Here is a 27,122-nt window from a genome sequence, read left to right as displayed (position 1 = left end):
CTCAGGTCTTGTTAAACTGATTAATTTCAGCTTGCTTGGCTTGCATATCTTTGCTGCAACTCAAGTGGACAGCTGCACCTACTGGCTTTTTTAATCAATGCACTGCTTCTCAATGCTTTTCAATAGCAGTCACATGACTGAAAAAAAAAGGTTGTTATTCTGAAACGGTGCAAATTGAACCGTTGTAAACCGAGGGCCACCTGTATATAATTTGTAGCTGTTGCTAAGTAAAAGTTATCTTAGATATAGAGGAAGAACAACAATTTTTTATATATATATATATATATATATATATATATATATATATATATATATATATATATAAACAAACATGGGATGCTGAATGGGTTAGGAAGACTGACAGCAGACTGAACATTAGAGGGACTTTGGTCCTATCTAGGGTTGCTACCCAGCTGGTATTTTACTGACATGGACTGTATTTTTAAGGTTCAGGTCATAATTGAAAATAAGATTTAAATATAGAAATAAAGATGCTAAAATAGTTACTTCTTCTAAGCGTGTTAGAGAATCTTATTACTGGTTGTATAAGTGACCTTAAATACCATATTATGTGTGTTTTGCTATACAATAGAATAGATCGTCAAATTCACTAGGGTACCCTTTCCAAATGCATATTGAGCCAACTGTATTGACGACGAATTATTTCCGGTACAAATTACAAAGTGGAACTACCAGTGTGACTAAAACCTTTTTTTCTAGTTATGCCCCCTGCCGCCCATATCCCCTGAGGTGGCATAGAGATTTCTACCAGCTGAGCTCACCCATGAACATCACGAGATAACCACGCCCACCAATAAAAATAGGTAAGATGATATTGGTTACGCCCACTACGCGTTCACTCATTCCTGAGCGACAAACAATCAGCCAATCTGGGCTAAATTTCTAGCCGCACCTAGAAGCCGCAACCCAATCGTAATGACATTTGCTAAGGTGACGTCTGTGGTCAACAGGAAGTAGTGAGAACCGGGAAGCCGGAAGTATCTGAAATCTACGAAACTATCTGGAAGCTGGATATACATTCGCTAGTGTAGGCACCAAGAACCGAGGGTTCATCATGTCAAATATGGAAAGTATCCTGAGCACAAGCAGCCTGCGCTGTGTGTAATATGTGTGTCTGTGTGTTGTACGGGTATTGTTTCTTTGTATATGATGTCAGTTGTATTTGTCATTGTGTTTAACAATAAGTGTAATAGTAAATCTCATATTTTAATAATGTAATATCGAAGCACGTTCTATTAACTCTTTATTTCCGTGTTCTACTTTTTTATGACATACAGTAATGGTGTAATCAACAGGAAGTTAACTAATCACAATAATAGTTCATACTCTTGACCAGAGCTATAGGTGAGACCATATTAGGTTAAAATGCACTACCATCTCTAGAGGCGTTGGGCACTAAGGATCTTCGCTTACTCCTGCCCATTGACCATTGATTTGATGATTTTTACTAGGAAATATAGGTGCATTATATGTGAAGTGTAATGTACTGAGATTGTAAGGAACAATGCTTTGGAGTATGTGTGCAGCAGTAATTGATTAAAGGGACAGTAAACACTGTGAGATTTTAAGGGGATATTAAAAACCGTATGTGATTGTAATATAAAATATTTCATTATGTGCCGTTAAAACAACTTTGTCATATAATTGTAATTATTTCTTTTGTCTCCCCTTTTCCTCTAATTTAAATCAGATTTTTTTTTTTTAATTTTACTGAGTTTCTATAAAGTAATCAGTGCTGCCATATTTGAACTTGAGTTGTCCCCATATCTGTTTCCCCTGCTGAAGAGACAGATATAGGTAATAAAAGTAGACTTCCCAAACACAGCTGCGTGGAACATAATAAAAAAGAGATTCCACACAGCTTTGTTTGCACCCCCCCCCCGAAATTTAAAGTCTTAAAATTGTGTTTTTTTTTTTTCACTTTGGTTAATTGGAAGTGCACAGGACAGACTTATTAAGCCATACCATGCCACATATCTGTCCCTAATTGACCCTTGAGAGATTATCCAAAAATGAACTACAGGTACAAAACAATGGACATTTTATACCAAAATGAAAGTGATCCTGGCAAGCCTTATCTATGTCAGTAGCATCTCCAGTTTGAATCCTCCAAATAAGGCAAGAGGCTGGTAGCGTTTGACAGTTTAAAAACAATTGCAGCAAGTGGGGTGTTAACGCATTAAAAAAGCGCTTAACTAGTATGGTAATTTATTGCAAGAAGTTTACTCTCCTTTTTAAACATAGCTGTATCCAAAGGTAAGCCAATAGAATGATTGACATACTGTTGGTACATTGAAAGAGATGAGTGACATGTACCTTTTTCAAACAAATTGATTGGTTTATTTTTAGTTGCCAAAGTGTAAAGATGTTTACATTTAAATTGTTGCCTATATAAAAATAATGTTTTGGTTGATGTGCTTAGAATTGTGCATATCAGCATGTTTTGAGAGAGACTGTTTTAATTTATTAAAATTCAAAACCTTGTTTTTCTGGGGGAGTTTCTTTAAAAAAAAAAAAAAAAAAATCCATAAACTATTGAACATTGGGCTAGCCGAGGGTTAAAGCAAGTTAAACCAGCTGAAAATTAAATGGCAATAAAACACGCATTGTCATTTAAAACCAAATATTTTGCTGTTATGTGTTTTTAAGGTTTTAAAACTCAATCCCTATAGTGTCTCCCCGTCACCATAACATTTTGAATCAAACATTGGACCTTAGTGCTTGTAGTTTTTTAATTTGTTTTTGCAATCATGCTTTCTTCCAATCTCTATTAGTTAAAATGAACTTTACAGTTGAAATGTCCTCTATAAATTTATATTTTAATTACCGTAAAAAATATGTTTAATTAAGGAACATAAAACACTGTTGCAGGTTATATTCATTATTTGTTTGTCTGTGTTTGTTGTTAAAGGGACAGGAAGCAAAATATGTTCTTTCATGATTCAGAGTATGTGATTTTAGACAACTTTTTAGTTTAATTCTATTATCAAATTTGCTTCATTATCTTGGTATCCTTTGTTAAAGGAGATGCTATGCATTACTGGGAGCTAGCTTAACATATATAGTTAAGTAGTGAACCAATGAAAATAGTCTTTTGTGTCCAGCCTCCAATCAGATGCTAGTTCCCAGTAATGCATTGCTGCTTCTGAGAATAGCTATGGAACAAATTAGATAAAGAAGTACATTAGAAAGTTGTTTAAATCAAATGCTCTGACTGAATCATGAAAGAAAAAAATGAGTTTCATGTCCCTGAACATTGTGCATGTTACTCTGTCCAGAGAGGCTGGAGTGCCTTCATTGTACTTATATAGCCATTATAGTGGAAAAACTACATTTTATAATTTAAATCAGTCTGTGTTCGCTTAGCATCAGCAGTTTTTTTTCAGCTCCTTTTAACTGTGTTTAACCCATGCAAAAAGTGTCAAACTTACATACTCTAACACATTAGTGCATCTAAGTTTTCAACTTTAATAGGCCTTTTAAAGGGACAGCCTCGTCAAAAATAAACTTTTATGATTCAGATCTGCCATGCAATTTTAAACAATTTTCCAATTCACTTTTAGCATCAAATGTGCTTTGTTCTCTTGGTATTCTTTGTTGAAAGCTAAACCTAGATAGGTTCATGCTAATTTCTAAGCTCTTGAAGGCTGCCTCTTATTTCAATTAATTTTTACAGTTTTTCACAGCTAGAGGGCATTAGTTCACATATGCCATATAGATAACATTGTACTCACGCCCGTGGAGTTACTTTTGAGGGGGGCACGAAGGCTAGTCTGTCAAAAGAACTAAAATAAGGGGGCAGTCTGCAGAGGCTTAGATACAAGGTAATCACAGAGGTAAAAACAAACAAACTAGGTTCTGTAGGTTTATTCTTAAGTTGAATTTGTATGTAAGTTGGAGCAGGCACTTTTTTTTTGGTGAAACTCTAGCCAAACATTTTTTTTAAGTTTTGGATAGCATATGGAAAAGTTTGTTTTGCTATCTGTGCCTAGGGTTGCCACCTTTCTTGAAAGAAAATACCGGCCATGCTAATTAACATAAATTTGCATAAATAATTAAACAGCATAACTCAAAAACTAAAGCTGATAGGACTGATTTTAAATGCTCATTTGTTTATAACTATTATTCATCACACTCAGAAGAAGTTTAATTTTGACAGGGACTTTCTTTCAATATTTATTCTTTATTTTCAACATTGACATGAACCTTAAAAATACCGGTCGTGTCGGTAAAATACCGGCTGGGTGGCAACCCTATCTGTGCCCCTGTTCAGAAAATTTCACATCATTTTCTGTCTTTCTGACAATTGGATTTTGAGTATTTTGGGTTATCCTGGAAAGAAGGATTGGCGATAAAGCTCTATTTTCTCCATTTGTAAGTACGAGTTGTACTTAAGTCGGTTGTCTGTAACCCAGAGACTGCCTGTATATATCTTTTTAAACAACAAACATTCTGAAATAGACTGTCCCTTTTTTAAATATGGGGAAATTTCCCTGAGCCTGCAGCATTCTAGACAGTGATTGGTTTGATCTGATCACAAGCTCGTATATACCTGTCCCTTATTAGCTTCAACAAAGGGGAGCTGGAAAATGGATTTCACCAGGCTTTTTACGGGGTGTGTCCCTGAACCTTGATTTGCAAAACTTATGCTAGCAAAAGTATATTGTTAAATGTTTTCAAAATATTACTTGTATGCAAGAAATTGCAATGCAAAAAGTTAAACACTGGGGCAATAAAGATATGTCTCTGTGCAATGTCCCCTTTAATCTGTTCCATGCTAGTCTATGTTTAGTGGATTCCTTGTTACGCTCATTCTCCTACTTGTCATGTGATGAGATGTGCAGCCCAGAAAGCATGTGATAATGAGGTCACCACCATACCTGGCAGACATGAGGAGGAGTACTGAAAACTGGCTGATCAGGAAACTCCGGAATACACAAACTAATAAAAGATGTGACGTCATTTATGTAATTCAGGCACCAGGCTATTTAAAAATTGAATAACAACCGACCTCCTGATAAACACTGCATGTGTGTGAATAAAACAGACTAGTTTTTAACATGCAAACACAACTTGCTTATTGGTATATACACAGAGCATGTGCAGCTTTCTGCAGAGTATGTACAGCTGCATTATAAAGAAGTCACATGTATTTTGTGTGCATTATCATTAAAGGGACATTAAAGCCAAAATTAAACATACATGGATTGGATAGAGCATGATATTTTAAAAACAAAATAAACTGAACAGTTTACTTCTTTTATTATTTTTCTTAGTTCTCTTAGTAAAAGAGTAATCCTAGGTGAGCTCAGGAGCGTGCACATGTCTATCCATCTGGCTGCAGTGTTTGTAGCAATGTTATACATAGTTGTGAACACTGCTGCCATAGACTGCAAAATACACACTCCTATTTATCGTAACCTAGTTTTACTTTTCAACAAAGGATATAGAGAGAGCAAAGCAAATTTGATGATAGAAGTAAATTGGAAAGTTGCTTACTTTTTTTTTTCTGAATCATGAAAATTTTGAATTTACTGTCCTTTTAAATTTAAAGGGACACTGAACCCAAATTTTTTCTTTCATGATTCAGATAGAGCATGCAATTTTAAGCAACTTTCTAATTTACTCCTATTATCAAATTTTCTTCATTCTCTTGGTATCTTTATTTGAAAAGCAAGAATGTAAGTTTAGATGCTGGCCCATTTTTGATGAACAACCTGGGTTGTTCTTGCTGATTGGTGGATTCATTTAACTGACCAATAAACAAACGCTGTCCAGAGTTCTGAACCAAATAATAGCTTAGATGCCTTCTATTTCAAATAAAGATAGCAAGAGAACGAAAAAAAAATTATAATAGGAGTAACTTAGAAAGTTGCTTAAAATTGCATGCTTTATCTGAATCGTGAAAGAAAAAAATTGGGTTCAGTGTCCCTTTAAACAATACTAATAAAGTTTGTTGGGAACCTACTTATGTTTTTTTAATGCTGATAAGAAATACTTACTATATAAGTATTATTATTGTAAAAGGATTTGGAAATTTTGTTTACCTGCTAGATTTAGTATTAAAGGGACATTTCAAAGAGTCATTATAGTAATAAAATAACATGCTCTAATTCGTTAGTGTTCGTTGCATGAGCCAGCTGCAAGAGTGGCACTGCTGATTGGTACTTTAACTATGTGTTTAACCCATTTACTATAAAGAAGAAAATGCACAGATAATGATATAAAAATCCAGTATAAAACCTTTTAAAAACTTCCTTAGAAGCTCTCAGTTTAGCACTGTTGCTGAGGTTATGCTGAGACACCCATTGGAAGGGGCTGGGAAATCAGGATGAGAAGACACTCCCCCCTTCCCTGCATATGAAAAGACCCACTGCTAGACAAACCATAAGCAAGCTGGAATCTGTGGACAATAGTATACATCAACAACTTTAGGGCTTGGTTAGGAGTCTGAAAATCAGCACAATGCTATTTAAAAATAAGCAAAACTATACATTCTCCCAGATAAGCTATATGTAAATGATCCTCTACAAAACATTTATGCAAATAAAAATCTAGTGTATAATGTCCCTTAAAAAAAAAAAGCCTGCTGTGATCTCATGAGATTTTACTGAAATAAGTAAACTTCCTTAAACTAAATAGGGAAATAACATGATTGTGCCTGCACATGCCAGATGCATGCTTCTTTGCAAGTCATGGGACTAGTATCCTGATTTGCTGCTTAAAGTCCCTCTACAATGGGGTGTGAATACTTAGGATATTTTTAGGTAAATATCTTACTTTTTTTACATATAGATGTTCACGTGATATTTTCTAGGCAGCTTATTACAGCTATGCTGCATCACTTTTTTAAGTGTTTCAACATTTAGGTATCATGTCCCATCTCAGAGGGGTTAGTTACCCTTTAAATTAAGATATACCCCAAAAAAAAACATTTTGATGGTGATGAATTCTATGATATATGTGGTTTCACATATTTAATTGTACAGATACCACTGTCAGATTCAAAAGGACAACTAGCGAACAGGACATACACTTCCTAGATCTGAGTATCTTTAAGGAGACACAGTCTTTGGGTACTACGTTGTATAACAAACCCACCGATAGAAACTCGATCCTTAGGGCAGATAGCTGCCACCCTCCTGCCCTCTTGAAGGGCATTGTTAGGTCCCAAATGATTAGGGCGATACGTAATAATTCCAACAAACAGGTATCTCCCAGCTGACCGGAGTAGGTGACAAGTTCCTTCAAAGAGGCTATAGACCAAGTTTGGTTAAAGAAATTATTGAAGAAGTGTCATTTCTAACCCAGTCCGACTTAATCACTTTGAAACCAAAGCTCAAATCCAGGGACAAGCTGATTATGGCTACTACATTCACACCAAGTACCAGGAAAACTGGACAAATACTTTGAACCCACTGGCCAATTGTGACATCAGAACCAAAACTCCATTTTGCAAATAACTTAGACCCTATGGTGGGTTTCAAACAGGGAACCAATTTGAAGGATCTATTGGTGAAAACGGATCCCAAACGGAGCTATACCACCAAGGCTAAGGCTAACATAAAAGGGTCCTATCGCTGCCTGGGTTGCACTATATGTAACGGACTGATTAACACCAAATCCTTTCATCATCCACATACCAACCAGAACTATGTCATCAGACACTCTTTATCATGTACCACCACACACGTTGTATACTTATTGTTTTGCCCACGTTCCAGCTTTTACGTGGGTAAAACCTCAGGTACACTAAGGGAACGCATGGCAAACCATAGACATGCAATTCGATTGGCGCTACAACAGGGTAATTCTGACCAACCGGTAGCAAGACATTGTGCCAGAGAAGGCCATCCAGTGTCTTCAATCCAGTACATTCTTATTGACCATGTCCCTGTCTTTGATCGAGGTGGAGACAGAAACAGGATGCTTTTGTTGCATGAGGCCCTATGGATATATCGATTGGGTACGATACACCCTGGTGGATTGAATACAACACCAGACTTTAAAGCACTAATATAATTCCGTATAGTGTGGCACAAACAGGGGGTGCATCCCCATGACGCTGGGACTCTGTTGGGCGACGGGCAGTCGGGTGGTCCCTCTTGCTGTGGCTGCTGTCTGTCCAGTGCTAACAGCACCCAGCGTTGGGAGCATCTTGTATCCTGATTGCTGGGTGGAAGTCTAGGTGGTTGTGGGTGGTCACTCATTTTTCCACACTACAGGATCATGGACAGCAAGTGACTTTCCCATACATGTGTATAACTTCATTTGTTCATGCAGGTTCGGTTTGAACAGAATAAGGTGTATTCAATCAGATGTACAAATGATTAATGTATGGATGTGCAAGCACAGTGATACAGTACTCTTGGACATGATGGTTCAAGGTTATATAAGAATATAAGCTTACAGCTTTTGATATATGTGTAATTATGCTAAGAGCTGGCTTATATATCAAGTATATGAGTATGGTGTGTAATATATCATGAGTTAGGATCGTGGTGGGTCATACACTGAATACATTAGTTACAATTCCTCAGATATGAGCTGGATTATGGTATATCTAACAGACTAGAGGATAATGTATGTGCTCAGTTAATGATGGTAACATGAGAGGTTCAACTAGTATGCAATATAGCGCTCTGATACAATTAGTATGACACCACACAGTGTAGTCCAAAAGTGTAAGTTTTTTGAGTGTAATTCTCTGGATGTATATAGTCTAACATTTTTTTTTTAGCCCACATTGATGCACATTTCACGTGTGAATTGCACATATCTACGATCATGAGGAGATCTAGTGTATGCCTGCAGCACAATTTTGTGTGAATTATTTCAATATAGTCACTAAGGTGGTTAGATCTTGCAGGTAGGCACTTACTATGAGTTAAAATATGAAAGCATTTGTATTCATTTACTTATATTCTTGACCAGTTACCAGTGTAAGTTGACTATACCACCATTGCAGGTAGCTCTGCTATTAGCACAGGATTATAAATCAACATGTTGGTGGTTTTTGAAACACGTACTGGCACTTTAAGAATATCATCAACAGCTGTCTATGCGGTTCACTACTATTAAGTAATACATGTTAAACATGTGAATTTAACTTTCACTTGAAACGCTAGTATTGTGCACTTTTAACACTAGTTCCCTGTGGCCACATTGACCAGTTCCCTGTGGCACATCATGGCAGTTCTTGATATTGAATGTGGTGTCCGTGGCAACAGAGTAACTAGTCTATTTTGTAAGACATTATTTACTTTAGGCATTATGCATAGTTTTTGTTATTGCATTATTATATTTAACACTATGTTGTGATGGTCTGTATACACAATTGATGTACTTTTGTGTTTTTTTATGTTCTTTTGACACACTTCGATATGTCACATATACAGTTCCGGAAGTGATGTCATTTCACTTCCGGTTCTAAGAGACAGTGGAACGCAAGATGCGTTCCAGCACGGAACTTTGGCGCCACTTACACGCTAGGTATGAGATTTGTTTGTTTAGCACTCACTATAAATTGGGATTTTCCCTCACTTTTTATGCTGACGAAGGGGACAAGATCTCTGAAAACGTTTCATTAAAGTATTTTTGACTACTTATTGAAAAAGTCGTTTCTGTGATTATTGCATTGTATCATTGCACCCAGGCAGGTGACGGTTGGTGGGTCGAACTGCAGATTTGTGTATGTATGTATGTCAAATATATTAAAAAATTAGGAGCCAGTAAGAATATTTAGGATCCAGGCATATTTTTAGGAGCCAGACAGTTGGATTTGTATATAGATATATGGATAATAACCCAAAAAGTTAGGAGCCAGGGGCAAAATTCTAGGAGCCCGTGGCACCCAGGCTCCTGGGTTTGTCGACTGTAATTATTATTATTTTTGTTGCAATTTGTGTTTGTGCTCTACCTTAACATATCATACAGAAAACCTGTTTAACTTGAAGTTTGCTGCTAAAGAGTTGCATCGAAATGCCAAAAAGTGTGAAAAAGAAGAAAAAATAGAAAAGGCCAAAATTAAAAAGGTAAGAAAAAATTATTTTTATAATCACTTAGTTTATTACTCACATAAGTTTTAATTAGAAAATTCTAGCTATTAATGGTGTTTTTTTCCATGATTACTTATTTGTCCATAGAAGCCAATGGAGGAAAAAAAAGTGGAAAAAACTCCTCACTCTCACACACGATCGCATATTCTCATTTGCACTAACCTGACATGAAAATATGAATATTTCACATTCCAATTTCCAATATTCTGCACATAACGGAATATGTTCTATTTATTTGTAAATGCAAACTGCTACATATATCTGATGTTTTTTGTTACAATATATATCAGAAGATACATTTTTTTTTTTTAAAACAACTTTTCAATTTACTTCTATTATCAATTTTGCTTCATTGTCTTGGTACCCTTTATTGAAGGAGCAACAATGCACTGCTGGTAGCTAGATGAACACATCAGTAAGCCAATGTCGAGAGACATATATGTGCAGCCACTAATCGGCAGCTAGCTCCTGAGCCTACCTAGGTATGTTTTTCAACAAATGATACCAAGAGAAATAAGCAAATTTATTTAGTAAAAGTAAAATGGAAAGTTGTATAAAATATGCTCTATCTGAATCAGGAAATAAACAAATTTAGATTTCACATTCCTTTAACTGTGTGTTTAACCCATTTGCAAGCAATAATGCAATAATATGCACTAACGCATTATTTTTGTCTTTGCACTTATATATTCCTTTAAAATGGCTAGTAAAGTGCAATACTGTGTATACTACTCATTAAATATCCCCTATATAAATTAATTTGGTTTTAGATGTTTCCACTTGTTTTTCGGATTTCAAAGCGGCTGTTCATTAAATTATGAAGACACACTTTCTTATACTTTGTGGAAACTGCTATCTGATGTTCTGAGCTGCTCTTCTGCAGCTAGGCCTTTCCTGGCCAATCAGTCTTCATAGGAAGCATTCTCAGGGCTCCATTTAACAAGTAGTGATAGCTGCTTCGGAGCCCCAGCGAGCCTGAAATGCTATTTAAAGGGTCATGATACCCAAATGTTGAAAAACTTGAAAGTGATACAGCATAGCTGCAAAAATCAGACTAGAAAATATCACCTGATTTATCTCTATGTAAAAAAGAGAGAGATATTTTACCTCAAAATGTCCTAAGTATTCACACCCCATTGTAAAGTACTTTAAGTAGCAAATTAGTATGTCTGTCCCGGGACCGGCAAGGGAGCGTGCCTCATGCACACTCATGTTATTTCCCTATTCAGTTTAAGGGAGTTTACTATTAAATCTCATGAGATCACAGTAAAAGAGTTCATGACCTCAGTACTGCTGATGCTGATCGGCTGCTGTTCATTTCTTCCTTTTTTTTTTTTTTATTTAACCTGCAGCTGGGCAGTAACTGAAAGATAACTTTTTACACAGCACTTACTTTTGTGAACTGAAGACATTTTGAGGTAAAATATCTTCCTTTTTTACATAGAAATTATAAAATTAGTATTATGTCCCTTTTAAGTAGCAGTGGTCACAGATTTTAGGTCGTGATTGCAATCATCTCTATCCGATCAGGTTGAGATGATTGACAGCCCCCTCTTGGGCACGGTGGCCCGCTGTCTACTAGCCGCGAGGCTAAACAACCCAAGGTTCAAGATCACGAACCTCGTCCGCCTAGCCTTTGATAAATGGAGCCCATTATCCCCTCAAGGTTTTGTGGTTCTGCCTAGCAAATGTAGATATAGGGCTTCATCATGTTCATAAGACTTCCAGACTTAATAAATGCTTCTTTTTTTACTGTGGGTTATGGTCTAATTTTTTTTGTTCTAGGCTATTCAAAAAGGCAACACGGAAATAGCAAGAATACACGCAGAGAATGCAATAAGGCAGAAACATCAAGGCATTAACTTTTTGCGCATGAGTGCCAGAGTGGATGCAGTAGCAGCTAGAGTACAAACTGCTGTTACAATGGGCAAGGTAAATATCAAATCATTGTGTGTTGTGTTTTTGTTTTTTAAAGAAAGGGAAGCAGATTTTTAATTCAAGTTTTACACATCCCCTGAATTACCAGTGCACAAACCCAACATTTTGCTCTCAACCACTGGTATTCTACTTATCTGGTCTCCACTTAAGGTGTGGACTTTACCTGTCCACAAGACCAGTACCTCTCAGCTCATATCTACTTTCTGCTCTCTTTCACCTTCTTTCAAAGTTTGTTCTGCTTTTTGGTTTCAAGTACCTTATATGTTGTTTTCCTGTTTGACTCCTCAGCCAGCCTTACTATCTCTTCACTCCTTTGCTGCATAGGCCTCTATGTTTTCTGTCCTCCACCGTTCTCAATCTCATCCTTGCTGATTCTACTTAGCTCATTGATCATCTTTTGTTGTGGCCATAGCTCTAAATAATATAATTTCAACACCCCTCCTCTTTTTTATTTTATTCTATTCTCATCCACGTTGCTACAGACCTCTTCACTCTATAGACCTTCAGCTGAGCTTGTTCATTCAACGGGCTCTAGTCTGCAATATCTCATAACACCAAACCACTGTTTATTTAACATAATCTCTCCTGTTACATTACTTCACTCCAAACATATATATATATATTGTCATTAGAAAAGAACTAAACAAAAAATGATCAAAATGAAGCTATGAATACAAATTTACACCATTAGACACAACCCGTTTGCCATCTTTCTTCAGCTGTACTATGGTCTTTTTTTTTTTTTTAGCCCAGCTCTGCAATCTGGCTGGTGGATCCATCTTTGTGATCCATTGTGACTCTTACTCGCTTTTCTAAATGATCTCTGACTATCTCTATTCAAATAGTCTTCATCATAACTGCATAATGTTACCTGTACTTTTGTTTTTGCAGTGCACTCTATATGTAAATATGACATATTTGTATAAACTGTAAATAAATATTAAGCTCTCACAATTTCCTCATTTCTTTTGCTTTATCCAGGTAACTAAATCCATGGCAGGGGTGGTGAAGTCTATGGATTCCACATTAAAGAGCATGAATCTGGAAAAGGTAATACGTTCAAAATCACAGTATTCATACTAATGCTGAACTTTTTGTATTTCTAGATCTTGAATATATCTTTGTTTAATTTTTAAGATTTCAGCCTTAATGGACAAATTTGAACATCAGTTTGAAACGCTGGATGTTCAGACACAGCAAATGGAAGATTCAATGAGTAACACTACCACCCTAACCACCCCACAGGTAAGTAGTTCAATGTTTATGACCGTGTTTCCATGTGTTTTATAACATAGCCAGAGTATGACAAATAATATTGTTTACTTTTCTTTTTTTGGGCAAATAGGTTTTAATTAGACACACAGGTGTATGTACTTGTCAAATTGTGGTTCTGGGTTTGAGTACAGCTGTATGCTCTATTAGGCATTCCAAAATGTCATATATGGGGCCACGCCAGAAAAATAAATTCTCTTGGACCACAGTAAAACTATATATATTTCAGTAATGGTGTGTAGACTATAGCATGAAATAATTAAGAAGATGACAACAAGAACATTGCAAAATCAGTAACAGGAGATCCCTCCAAAACTAATAAATGTACTAGGAGATAGCATATCGGGTTACTATTAGGCTAGCATATTATCCTTAGAATAGCAAAAGGTATTCTATGAATGGCGTGCAGTTTTATGCAGTCATGGGCATTATCCTTTTAAATAAAAATAAAAAACTTAAGTAGTGTTTGCTGCTCAAACACTAATTAATCCCATAGCTGCCTGTTTATAGTAACAATATGCAATTAGGAAATGTGTGCAACCAGTACGTGGGTCAGTGATAATTTTGTCGACTAAAACTAGATTAAAATGAGCATAAAACAAAAAAATTCTGATGACTAATATACAATTAAAACTAAAATGGCATTTTAGTCAACAGACTATGACTAAAACTAAATCAAAATTTGCTGTCAAAATTAACACTTTATGCAAGGTGTTATAATCAATCCATATCTAATGAATGCTTTTTTGAAATAAAAAAAAATCAAGGCTATCTTCTTGTTTATTTACAAAATTTGGTTTTATTTCATTTTAATATAAATAAAGACATGTTATATACCACAACAGTTAAATCTGTATTGCATGTTCAAACCTTAATACCATAAATAAAAACAGGTTAATAAAAAGAGTATGGGTTTAAGTTATGCTGTGCCTGTGCTAGCTGCAGAAGCTTTTTGTTGTGTTGAGTTACTTGATACTTGTTTTAATTATTGACAGAGGACGTTACAGCCAGTACAGTTTGTTTTATATTTTAAAGTTGCCCTTCTGTTTGTTTATGAAACTTGGTTTTATTTATTTTTAACAGACGTTATATATCACAAAGGCTAAATCTGTATTGCATGTTTAAACCTTAATACCATAAATTATAACAGCTTATTAGATGTTTACTCCTGGAATTATATAATGAGTTTGGAAATTATAAATACATTACACTTTAACTAAACCCCTTAGATTTTAGTCAACTCAAATCTACTGGCGATTTAGTCGACTAAAACTAAAACAATTCAGATGACTAAAATACGACTAAAACTAAAATGGAATTTTAGTCAAAAGACTAAAACTAAGACTAAATTCAAATTTGCTGTCAAAATTAACACTGATGTGGGTTTATTCATCATCCAAATTGTGTGTGCTTATAAAGGTGCTATGATAACTTTATTTTCTTGTTGTTTATCTAAGGGTGAAGTGGATAGTCTGTTACAAGAAACAGCTGATGAGGCTGGGTAAGTGTTCTTTAACCGTATTGCAGAGAGAAGCAACTGAAGTAATTTGATTGTGAAGTTCTCATTGTCATTTTTTTTTTTTAGGATTTAAAATTTGCTTGTAAAACAGTTAAAAATCAATGCATATTATACTTTTTGGTGAGAGTGTTGATCAATATGAACCTTTATTTAAGGCAACTCACCAGGGTGATATGTAAAAATAGTATATATCCAGTAGTAACTAGCAATGGGCAAGCATGGTCAATTTTGGGTGTAACAATCCAAAGTGTACAAACAACATATAAAGAGCAGATAAGGTTTTATTGCTAGATCTATCCTAACCACAGAACTGGCTAACTGACACTCCACGTCTGGATCTATATTTAATATAACTTGATATAGTCAGATCTGGTAATTTACTGTATATGTAGGTTATTGTGTATATCCTTGCACCATGTATCCCTACAGAATAGGGTGGCAGACTATAAATTCATAATAGAAAATAGCCCTTGAAAGTGCTTTCTCAACAAACATGTATAGTCAGGACTTTTTTGTTTTTATATAATCGTGCATTTTTTGTCGTTTTTGCTTTATTACAGTCTTGAACTGAATATGGAATTGCCCCAAGGTCAGACAGGCTCTGTTGGTACTAGTGTTGCATCTACAGAACAGGTATGTATTGATTTCTTGAACATTAGTGTACATTGGGATTACATGGTTTCCAGGGGGATAACCATATGGGTTGAGCGTGTCAGTACAATAATAAAATGCTCAAATTTTAGTGGTGGTCAACTTATGGCACAGATGCCTGAGATGGCTCTCGAACATTTTTCTAGCACACTGCCCCATGGCTACGACCATACTCTATAGAGACCAGTTTCACTTGGCTTATATTGCGGCTGGTGACCTACCACATTATCTGGGAATCTACAACTAGTAGCAGATTACAGAGCAGATAGCATATTAGCCTCTGTTTCAGATGTAAAGTGTTGTGCTTTAACTAAGCTGTAATCTCCTAAATTAACCCCTTAGTGACCAGACCATTTTTCAATTTTCTTACCGTTAAGGACCAGGGCTATTTTGACATCTTTGCGGTGTTTGTGTTTAGCTGTAATTTTCCTTTTACTCATTTACTGTACTCACACATTATATACCGTTTTTCTCGCCATTAAATGGACTTTCTAAATATACCATTATTTTCATAATATCATATAATTTACTATAAAAAAATATAAAATATGATGGAAAAAATGGAGAAAAATCTGATACACATCTACAACCACCAAAAAACACCCATGCTAAATAGTTTCTAAATGTTGTCCTGAGTTTTGAAATACCCAATGTTTACATGTTCTTTGCTTTTTTTTTTTTTTTTATATACAAATTATAGGGCAATAAGTAAAGTAGCACTTTGCTATTTCCAAACCATTTATTTTTTTCAAAATTAGTGATAGTTACATTGTAACACTGATATCTTTAAGGAATCCCTGAATAACCCTTCACGTGTGTATGTGTATACTGTATATATAATATCAAACAGAAGAGCACTCCAAAGGTCTTGTAAAATTCAGTCACCTTTTAATGTGAACGTTTTTGGGTCAATACGACCTGTCCTCGGACATACAGTCTGAATTTTACAAGACCTTTGGAGTGTTCTTCTGTTTGATATTCTATTTGTATTGATGAGCAGCACCCAAGGCAATATATATATTTAGTAGACAACCCAAAGTATTGATCTAGGCCTATTTTGATATATTTCATGCCACTATTTCACCACCAGATGTGATCAAATAAAAAAAAAATCGCAAACTTTTTCCGCAATTATGGCACAAATGGTTGTATATGCTTCTCTGGAATCCCCTTTGTTCAGAAATAGTAGACATTTATGGCTTTGGCATTACTTTTTGGTAATTAGAAGGCCGCTAAATGCCACTGCGCAACCACACTTGTATTATGCCCAGCATTTAAAGGGTTAATTAGGTAGGTAGCTTGTAGGGTTAATTTTATCTTTAGTGTAGAGATCAGCATCCCACCCTCTGATCCCTCCCTGACCACCCCCAAACTGCTCTCTTCCCTCCGCCACCTCACAATTGTCACCGCCATCTTAAGTACTGGCAGAAAGTCTGCCAGTATAAAAATAAAGGTTTTTTTAAAAAAAAAAAATAAATATTTTATCTGAAGTGTAGTATCCCCCCTTAACTCCCAAACAGCTCTCTAAGCCTCAACCTATTGGCCGCCATCTTAGGTACTGGCAGCTGCCTGCTAGTACCCAGTTTACTAAAAAAATTGCCCTTTTTAAAAAATAAACACCCCATTTTCTGTAGGGTAGCTGCTTCCCCCTCAATACCCTACCCCCTTCCTGATCCCTTTTCAAATTTTTTTCCCAATTTCTCTTTCCCTCCTTTGACTTAATGTTAATGTGTGTGTGTGCTTGCGCTCGCGCTCCCGGACACTCAGGAACAGGATCCGGAACTCGCACTAGTGATGGGCCGCCAACCCGCCTCCCTGCAATGGCTCTTACCCTCCAACTCTCTCTGCATCGGATACTTAAAAAAAAAAAGGTTATTGCAGGATGCCTCAATATCAAGGCATCACTGCGATAACCTGAAAGCAGCTGTAAGCAATCGCGGTCTCTTCCAGCGCTTGAAGACCCTGAGGACATACAGGGTACGTCCTTGGTCATTAAAGGGACAGTATACGCCAATTTTGATATAACTGCATGTAATAGACACTACTATAAAAAATAATATGCACAGATACTGATATAAAAATCCAGTATAAAACCGTTTAAAAACTTACTTAGAAGCTTCCAGTTTAGCTCTGTTTAAAAGGTTACTGGAACACCCACTGCAAGTGTGAAATATCCAACACTTCCCCCTCCCCCTTCCTTTGCATATGAAAAGGCCCTTTACACAAACAGAAGCAAGCTGGTGTAGGTATACGTCTATTCTCTTAAAACTTTGTGGCTTGGTTAGACGTCTAAAAATCAGAGCAATGTTATTTAAAAATAAGTAAAACTATCCATTTAAAAAAAACAAAAAAACTTTATGGACTATATAAATATATCATTTACAAAACATTTATGCAAAGAAAAAACAAGTGTATAATGTCCTTAAGGGGTTAATTATGCATACCAAGTTATCATGGGACCACAATTTTTCTTTTATTTTGCAAATTTGAGTGCATGCTTTCAAAAAGGTTTGTCATTTCTGCTTTAACACATCAGATCATGTAATTTTTACACTAGAATGTACCTTTAACATTGAAATGTGCATGAGACCACCAATATCTAGCTTTTAAAATTTTATACATTAATTCCTTTGCCAAAAGAAACTTGGTTTTCCCACTGCTCCAGAGAAGCTGGATTGCATCCAGGATGCCAAACTGAAATGACAACAATCTTATACAATAATTGTTTAATCGGTGCAGTTATACTGTCTCTAATTGGTTACAGCAAATCAAATAACCATGCCAGAGAAGCTTTCGATGGTCACTCAACAGAAGAATAATAATCACATTAATAACAAAATGATTGTTTAAAATGCTTTAAAATCATTTTTTTCCAGATTATTTGTAAGTAAATTGCTTTATTATGTGTATATAAAATAGTCCTTATGTTTGATTCCAATAGGATCCAATTGTTTTCTGAATGGTATTATGTATTTTATTATGGTAATGGGTGAATCTTATTTAATGTAAGCGAGTCAATTGTTAACACGTGGACACTTTTGTGTGTTTAAAATATTCTAAATGTCTTTTTAATTGGCAGGATGAGCTTTCCCAAAGGCTTGCACGTCTGCGTGATCAAGTGTAGTTGGAGCATTTTCTTTACCATAAGCGCATTGACTACATTTCTTCTCTCTATGTAGTACATACCTGGATTTGTTTTTCTGTGTATGTCTCAACAAATAAGTAATTCTCATACAAGATTCTTGTTTCCTGACTTCCTTTTCAAATGGCCAAAAGATTCTGGAAGTCTCAAGTACAAGTTTGGCCTTGAATAGAATGCTAATCCTGGACTGCTTCATATACCAATTTGGATTTGGTTCAAGAAATGTACGACCATTGCATTATCTGTTTTGAACCTTTATGGTTGAGGTTTCCAAAGGTGTGAACAACATCCTTATATATAAGGAACTGACAGTGAATTATCTGCTCTTTGTGAAAACTTAAAATATATATTATTTTGGTTTGCCTTTAATTAAACTTTTTTTTTTTTTTTAAGTGATCAATCATTTGTCCTAGCTTTGAGATCTATGCAAACATTTTCCATTAATCTGATAGTTATGGTCTTGAATTTCTCTAATTTATATATTGTGCTAAGATCATAGGATGTTTGTTACATGTAATTCACTGGTGAAACTTTCATGTATAACCCTATCATTTAAAAAAGCTTATCAGTGTATGTGTCTGTTTTTTTTTTTTTTGTTGTTTTTCTTCCCCTACTAAATTCACTAATTATCTTTGGGGGAAATGTATCAGATTGCTGGTGGACAAGTTCTCAATTAGGGAACCTGTCTGCCTTCAATCGCCACTTGGGATGCAGCATCTTGTGGCAAAATTTAACATTGCACAAGAGCTCTCTTGAACCTGCCCAACAAAGCCTCAAAAGCCTAGCTATCTTCCACAATCACAAGGTTAAAACTGGTTTTGTGCATATTAAGTTCTACAAATGAGGTCTGTAATGACCCAGAGATGTCCAACGTTTGACTGTAAGTGCAGTATATAGGCAGTTTCTTAAAAGTCCATCTGTTCAGATAAAGTTGACTTCTTCTTTCCAATTTTCTCCTATTGTAAAATTTGCTTCTGCCTCTCGTGCTTATTTTCCTTTCTTTTTCTTTTTTTTGTTTTAAATACAACAAATAAATTGTACACTCTACAAATAAACCATGAAAGGCTTTCATTTTGAATCCATATCCCTTTAAGCAGCATTTAAACACATAATGCATTGGATGATTTCCAGTTTTATTTTGTATTATCAAATGTGTACCCGAATCTTTTAACTTTTTTTTACTAGCTCCTTAGATTGACATACATAGTCGAGCCATGTGATAAATATCTATATACATACCTATTTTATGCAGTCAAGTTTTAAAACAAACTTTTTATAATTTTTATTTAATTTAAATAATCACAGTTGTCTTAATATCTGAATAGTGAGAACAGAATTAAATATTTGATGTCTTTTATATTCAGAATGGTACAGAATGTATTATAAAAAAAGTAAAATTGACTGCTTACATAGATGAAGAATCGTGTAGAGAACATGGCAAACAATTTATACAAATGTTCAAATATTTTTTGCATTTGTCTTTATCACACCCATGTAGGTAAATTTAGTTTTTTTCTTTCTTTTGTAGTTTGACTTTTCATTTAGGTTCTCTTGAAGGATAATATGGTTTACTTACGTATTTCTATTTATAAAAAAAGTTAATTGTTTAAGAACATTAATACAATAGTGTTGTACAGTGCTACCTACAAAAATGTAATTTGTTCTTTCTTGTATGTTTATTTCTTGAATAAACCATATTTTCTTTGACTGAAGGCATCTGCTAAACTGGCAAATATTCCGACAGATTTTTGTTTGACAAAAAAAAAAATTCTAAAAAAAATAGCATAATTAATATCTCTTTAAGAGAGACTATTTGGTTATCCCCATTATATTGCTAAGGTGATATTACAGACCTGTTATTATCAACAAAACATTATCAAAGTGAATGTATTTACACAGCAGTGATGTTAGATGCAGGGACCAATGTATAACTTTGGTATAACTGTTGCAAAACTCAAGGTTATGGTTTTGGGATTATAACGGCTAAACTCCCAAGACTAAGGCTAATTTTCCCCTGTAATAGTGAATGGAAATAAAATGTAACATGTGGAGTTGTAATGAAATGTGGGTTTTATTATGTTTCTGGAACACTAGAAAATAGGTTAGTTTCTTTCCTAAGATATGGTGAGTCCACAGCGTCCTCAATTACTGTTGGGAATATCACTCCTGGCAAGCAGGAATGGAAGCTGTCGAGTTTGTTTCAAAATGTGCAATGCACCAATTTCACTAGTAGAAAAAAATACGATACAAGAAAAAATGCAAGATAATGTACACTGAAAACTTTAAAATCCTTCCATTTACCCTGAATCCTCAGTCATTTTTTTGCCTCCAAGATGGAGTGAGGTGAATTTTGCTGATCTACTCATCGTTGACAGGAGTTTTCTAACCGATCCAAGACGCATTTTCCTCCAAAGAGTGTCTATGATGGGCAAAGGGAGGGGTAGACTAGGAGTTTACAGCTAGGAAATGAAAAGTCTTTTCCCAGTGAGGAAATATCACAGGCCTCCCAGGTGAAATGCAAATGTATCTGCCAATTCCCTGGGTTGTATAATTCTGTTCCTTATGAGATCTTTGCTACAATTCTTGTACTGCCTCAGATGGGCCCATCTACTTTAAGCAGTTGTATTGCACCTTCATGGCCCACTGGCTATTAGCATGTACATGTACACATGATTCACATAGTGTGGGGACTTGTATTTATACTATGTGTCACCTAGGTGGCTTAATAGGTAACTGGAATGACAGAGATATAGAGTATCACATTATACACATTTATAAGTATAAGGTTTAGTAAAAAAACAATGTACAGCTAGAATAAAAATAAAGCGTAAGTACGTGCAATCTTAGAAGTGAGCACTGTAAAATACTATAAATTTAGTGAGACTTGTTGTAAAAGATATTGATCGTGAAAAAAGATGGTGGAACTCAAGACTTAGACTATTGTCGCAAAATGCCTAAGCTAAATATTGATGAATATATAAATTAATATATAAAATGTGTATCACATATAATAAAATTTAATAAAAATTCAGTAAAAATTCAAACGTATAAGACATAGCGATAATGGACAAAATGTAGCAATAATAAACAAATGCAAACGTTTGCAACAATAGTATCAGAAAGAAACCTAAAGCATTAAAAATGCCAGAAGTATCTAAGCATAGTATCTGATTGGTTTTGGATAAACTACAGCTCATATTAAAAATAAAAAATGGAAATCATAAATGACAAACAATTAAAAACAAAGAACTTTCATGGGATAATGCCGATAAGTCTTTTGATAATCCTTCCAAAGTGAATCGGAGAACAGGAGTGCTGCAAGATAAGGAGATTCGAGTTAGAAGCACAAACGGATCCACAATATAAGGTGACAAGTCTTACTTACACCGGAATATTGTGACTTGATCCCCAAGTTTAGATAGATTCGTCTGATGACACAAAGAGCAACACTTGCTCTGTCTCTGTGAATTCTCAAATGGCATGGACCAGAAGGAACGCTTCACTGCGTCTATGGTGGAAGTCCTTTCAGCGTTCAGCTGCAATTGTATGGTTCAGAGACTTGGCGCCTTACAGTATTCAATAGACAGCTGGGCAAGCTTCAGGGCATCGGGCCTCCTCCAAATCCTGGATCCTCTGCCTGTAGCTGTAGTGTGAGACGAATCTATCTAAACTTGGGGATCAAGTCACAATATTCCGGTGTAAGTAAGACTTGTCACCTTATATTGTGGATCCGTTTGTGCTTCTCATTCGAATCTCCTGATCTTGCAGCACTCCTGTTCTCCGATTCACTTTGGAAGGATTATCAAAATACTTTTTTGTCATTATCCCATGAAAGTTCTTTGCTTTTTTTATTTATTTATTTTTAAAAGAGCTTTATTTATTCAAGTCAAACATATCACAGGTCATTCAAACAAAGAAGATAACAGCACTACCATTGTGAATCTGATACATCAAATTGCATTAATAATAGAGACAGAAATGTCCAATTTGTATCTTCATGCAGTAGTCCAAATCAGTGATAGTGACCACATAGTTTGTAGAAGTTGTAGATTGTTCTTAAAGCTCTAGGTTTTATATTTATACGAAGTTTGATAAACACATGAATTTTACCCATGTCACTTCATACTTTAACAACAAAGCAGTACATGAACAGGTATTTCTGCTACAAGGAATAAACATATTATAACTAATTATATACTTCATAAACAGAACTGGAATATAAATAGATTTAATTTGAAAAGCATATATAAAACAGTATATTTGGGATATATCTATTGTATAGAAATGGTATAATTTCAACTGGTCTAATCTTAAACTTACTCCAGCTCGTGCCTATCTCACTATTTCAAAGTCCAGGAGTCCTAAGCTAAACAAGGGTCTTTACTGGTGTGCATAATACAGGCAAGAGGTCAGACCTATTACAACTAGAGTGTGTCAATATGGTATTATGGTGACATAGGCCTAGATTTGGAGTTTGGCGGTAGCCGTGAAAACCAGCGTTAGAGGCTCCTAACGCTGGTTTTAGGCTACTGCCGGTATTTGGAGTCAGTCAAAAAAGGGTCTAACGCTCACTTTTCAGCCGCGACTTTTCCATACCGCAGATCCCCTTACGTCAATTGCGTATCCTATCTTTTCAATGGGATCTTTCTAACTCCGGTATTTAGAGTCGTGGCTGAAGTGAGCGTTAGAATTCTAACGACAAAACTCCAGCCGCAGAAAAAAGTCAGTAGTTAAGAGCTTTCTGGGCTAACGCCGGTTCATAAAGCTCTTAACTACTGTGCCCTAAAGTACACTAACACCCATAAACTACCTATGCACCCCTAAACCGAGGTCCCCCCACATTGCCGCCACTCGATTAAATTTTTTTAACCCCTAATCTGCCGACCGCCACCTACGTTGTACTTATGTACCCCTAATCTGCTGCCCCTAACACCGCCGACCCCTATATTATATTTATTAACCCCTAATCTGCCCCCCACAACGTCGCCGCCAGCTACCTACACTTATTAACCCCTAATCTGCCGAGCGGAGCTCACCGCTACTATAATAAAGTTATTAACCCCTAATCCGCCTCACTAACCCTATAATAAATAGTATTAACCCCTAATCTGCCCTCCCTAACATCGCCGACACCTAACTTCAAACATTAACCCCTAATCTGCCGACTGGAGCTCACCGCTATTCTAATAAATGTATTAACCCCTAAAGCTAAGTCTAACCCTAACACCCCCTAACTTAAATATCATTTAAATCTAACGAAATTAATTAAATAAATTATTCCTATTTAAAGCTAAATACTTACCTGTAAAATAAATCCTAATATAGCTACAATATAAATTATAATTATATTATAGCTATTTTAGGATTAATATTTATTTTACAGGTAACTTTGTATTTATTTTAACCAGGTACAATAGCTATTAAATAGTTAAGAACTATGTAATAGCTAAAATAGTTAAAATAATTACAAAATTACCTGTAAAATAAATCCTAACCTAAGTTACAATTAAACCTAACACTACACTATCAATAAATAAATTAAATAAAATACCTACAATTACCTACAATTAAACCCAACACTACACTATCAATAAATTAATTAAATACAATACCTACAAATAACTACAATGAAATAAACTAACTAAAGTACAAAAAATAAAAAAATATTTACAAACATCAGAAAAATATTACAACAATTTTAAACTAATTACACCTACTCTAAGCCCCCTAATAAAATAACAAAGCCCCCCAAAATAAAAAATGCCCTACCCTATTCTAAATTACAAAAGTTCAAAGCTCTTTTACCTTACCAGCCCTGAACAGGGTCCTTTGCGGGGCATGCCCCAAGAAATTCAGCTCTTTTTCCTGTAAAAAAAACACATACAATCCCCCCCACAACATTACAACCCACCACCCACATACCCCTAATCTAACCCAAACCCCCCTTAAATAAACCTAACACTAAGCCCCTGAAGATCTTCCTACCTTGTCTTCACCTCACCGGGTATCACACCGATCTGTCCTGGCTCCGATATCTTCATCTAAGCCCAAGCGGGGGCTAGACATCCATCATCCGACGGCTGAAGAAGTCCAGAAGAGGCTCCAAAGTCTTCATCCTATCCGGGAAGAAGAGTAGATCCGGACCGGCAACCATCTTCTTCCAAGCGGCATCTTCTATCTTCATCCGATGAGGACCGGCTCCATCTTGAAGACCTCCACCGCGGACCCATCTTCTTCCGACGACGACTTCCCGACGAATGACGGTTCCTTTAAGGGACATCATCCAAGATGGCGTCCCTCGAATTCCGATTGGCTGATAGGAATCTATCAGCCAATCGGAATTAAGGTAGGAAAATTCTGATTGGCTGATGGAATCAGCCAATCAGAATCAAGTTCAATCCGATTGGCTGATTCAATCAGCCTATCAGATTGAGCTTGCATTCTATTGGCTGTTCCGATCAGCCAATAGAATGCAAGCTCAATCTGATTGGCTGATCGGATCAGCCAATCGGATTGAACTTGATTCTGATTGGCTGATTCCATCAGCCAATCAGAATTTTCCTACCTTAATTCCGATTGGCTGATAGAATCCTATCAGCCAATCGGAATTCGAGGGACGCCATCTTGGATGACGTCCCTTAAAGGAACCGTCATTCGTCGGGAAGTCATCGCCGGAAGAAGATGGGTCCGCGGTGGAGGTCTTCAAGATGGAGCCGGTCCTCATCGGATGAAGATAGAAGATGCCGCTTGGAAGAAGATGGTTGCCGGTCCGGATCTACTCTTCTTCCCGGATAGGATGAAGACTTTGGAGCCTCTTCTGGACTTCTTCAGCCGTCGGATGATGGATGTCTAGCCCCCGCTTGGGCTTAGATGAAGATATCGGAGCCAGGACAGATCGGTGTGATACCCGGTGAGGTGAAGACAAGGTAGGAAGATCTTCAGGGGCTTAGTGTTAGGTTTATTTAAGGGGGGTTTGGGTTAGATTAGGGGTATGTGGGTGGTGGGTTGTAATGTTGGGGGGGGGTTGTATGTGTTTTTTTTACAGGAAAAAGAGCTGAATTTCTTGGGGCATGCCCCGCAAAGGGCCCTGTTCAGGGCTGGTAAGGTAAAAGAGCTTTGAACTTTTGTAATTTAGAATAGGGTAGGGCATTTTTTATTTTGGGGGGCTTTGTTATTTTATTAGGGGGCTTAGAGTAGGTGTAATTAGTTTAAAATTGTTGTAATATTTTTCTTATGTTTGTAAATATTTTTTTATTTTTTGTAACTTAGTTCTTTTTTATTTTTTGTACTTTAGTTAGTTTATTTCATTGTAGTTATTTGTAGGTATTGTATTTAATTAATTTATTGATAGTGTAGTGTTAGGTTTAATTGTAGGTATTTAATTTAATTTATTTATTGATAGTGTAGTGCTAGGTTTAATTGTAACTTAGGTTAGGATTTATTTTACAGGTAATTTTGTAATTATTTTAACTATTTTAGCTATTACATAGTTCTTAACTATTTAATAGCTATTGTACCTGGTTAAAATAAATACAAAGTTACCTGTAAAATAAATATTAATCCTAAAATAGCTATAATATAATTATAATTTATATTGTAGCTATATTAGGATTTATTTTACAGGTAAGTATTTAGCTTTAAATAAGAATAATTTATTTAATTAATTTCGTTAGATTTAAATGATATTTAAGTTAGGGGGGTGTTAGTGTTAGGGTTAGACTTAGCTTTAGGGGTTAATACATTTATTAGAATAGCGGTGAGCTCCAGTCGGCAGATTAGGGGTTAATGTTTGAAGTTAGGTGTCGGCGATGTTAGGGAGGACAGATTAGGGGTTAATACTATTTATTATAGGGTTAGTGAGGCGGATTAGGGGTTAATAACTTTATTATAATAGCGGTGCGGTCCGCTCGGCAGATTAGGGGTTAATAAGTGTAGGCAGGTGGAGGCGACGTTGTGGGGGGCAGATTAGGGGTTAATAAATATAATATAGAGGTCGGCGGTGTTAGGGGCAGCAGATTAGGGGTACATAGGGATAATGTAAGGAGCGGCAGATTAGGGGTTAAAAATAAAATGCAGGTGTCAGCGATAGCGGGGGCGGCAAATTAGGGGTTAATAAGTGTAAGGTTAGGGGTGTTTAGACTCGGGGTACATGTTAGGGTGTTAGGTGCAGACGTAGGAAGTGTTTCCCCATAGCAAACAATGGGGCTGCGTTAGGAGCTGAACGCGGCTTTTTTGCAGGTGTTAGGTTTTTTTTCAGCTCAAACAGCCCCATTGTTTTCTATGGGGGAATCGGGCACGAGCACGTTTTTGAGGCTGGCCGCGTCCGTAAGCAACTCTGGTATTGAGAGTTGCAGTGGCGTTAAATTTGCTCTACGCTCCTTTTTTGGAGCCTAACGCAGCCATTCTGTGTACTCTCAATACCAGAGTTATTTTAAAGGTGCGGCCAGAAAAAAGCCAGCGTTAGCTACGCGGGTCGTTACTGACAAAACTCTAAATCTATGCGTTAGTGAATTAACAACAA

The 27,122-nt window shown here is 36.0% G+C and overlaps 1 protein-coding gene across 1 annotated transcript; it reads left to right on the top strand.

Annotated features, from left to right (window-relative positions):
- Positions 1-936: 936 nt before the first annotated feature.
- Positions 937-20,664, top strand: CHMP1B (charged multivesicular body protein 1B). Its single transcript, XM_053699342.1, has 8 exons — positions 937-1,091; positions 9,958-10,055; positions 11,865-12,011; positions 12,999-13,067; positions 13,155-13,262; positions 14,747-14,790; positions 15,369-15,441; positions 18,539-20,664. Exons 1-8 carry the CDS (start codon positions 1,076-1,078, stop codon positions 18,581-18,583), a joined length of 600 nt encoding a protein of 199 aa, XP_053555317.1. The 5' UTR covers positions 937-1,075; the 3' UTR covers positions 18,584-20,664.
- The last annotated feature ends 6,458 nt before the right edge of the window (positions 20,665-27,122 follow it).

The sequence above is a fragment of the Bombina bombina genome, chromosome 1 (assembly GCF_027579735.1).
Source record: "Bombina bombina isolate aBomBom1 chromosome 1, aBomBom1.pri, whole genome shotgun sequence".
Taxonomy (NCBI): Eukaryota; Metazoa; Chordata; class Amphibia; order Anura; family Bombinatoridae; genus Bombina; species Bombina bombina.
The sequence above is the reverse complement of the archived record's forward strand: the minus strand, read 5'-3'. Positions and strand labels throughout refer to the sequence as shown.

What these genes read in the sequence shown, in the direction of transcription:
- CHMP1B (XM_053699342.1), top strand. An exon ending in AAAAGGCCAAAATTAAAAAG is followed by an intron (nt 10,056 to 11,864) that starts GTAAGAAAAAAT and finishes TTTTTGTTCTAG; the next exon opens with GCTATTCAAAAAGGCAACAC. An exon ending in GTGTTGCATCTACAGAACAG is followed by an intron (nt 15,442 to 18,538) that starts GTATGTATTGAT and finishes TTTAATTGGCAG; the next exon opens with GATGAGCTTTCCCAAAGGCT.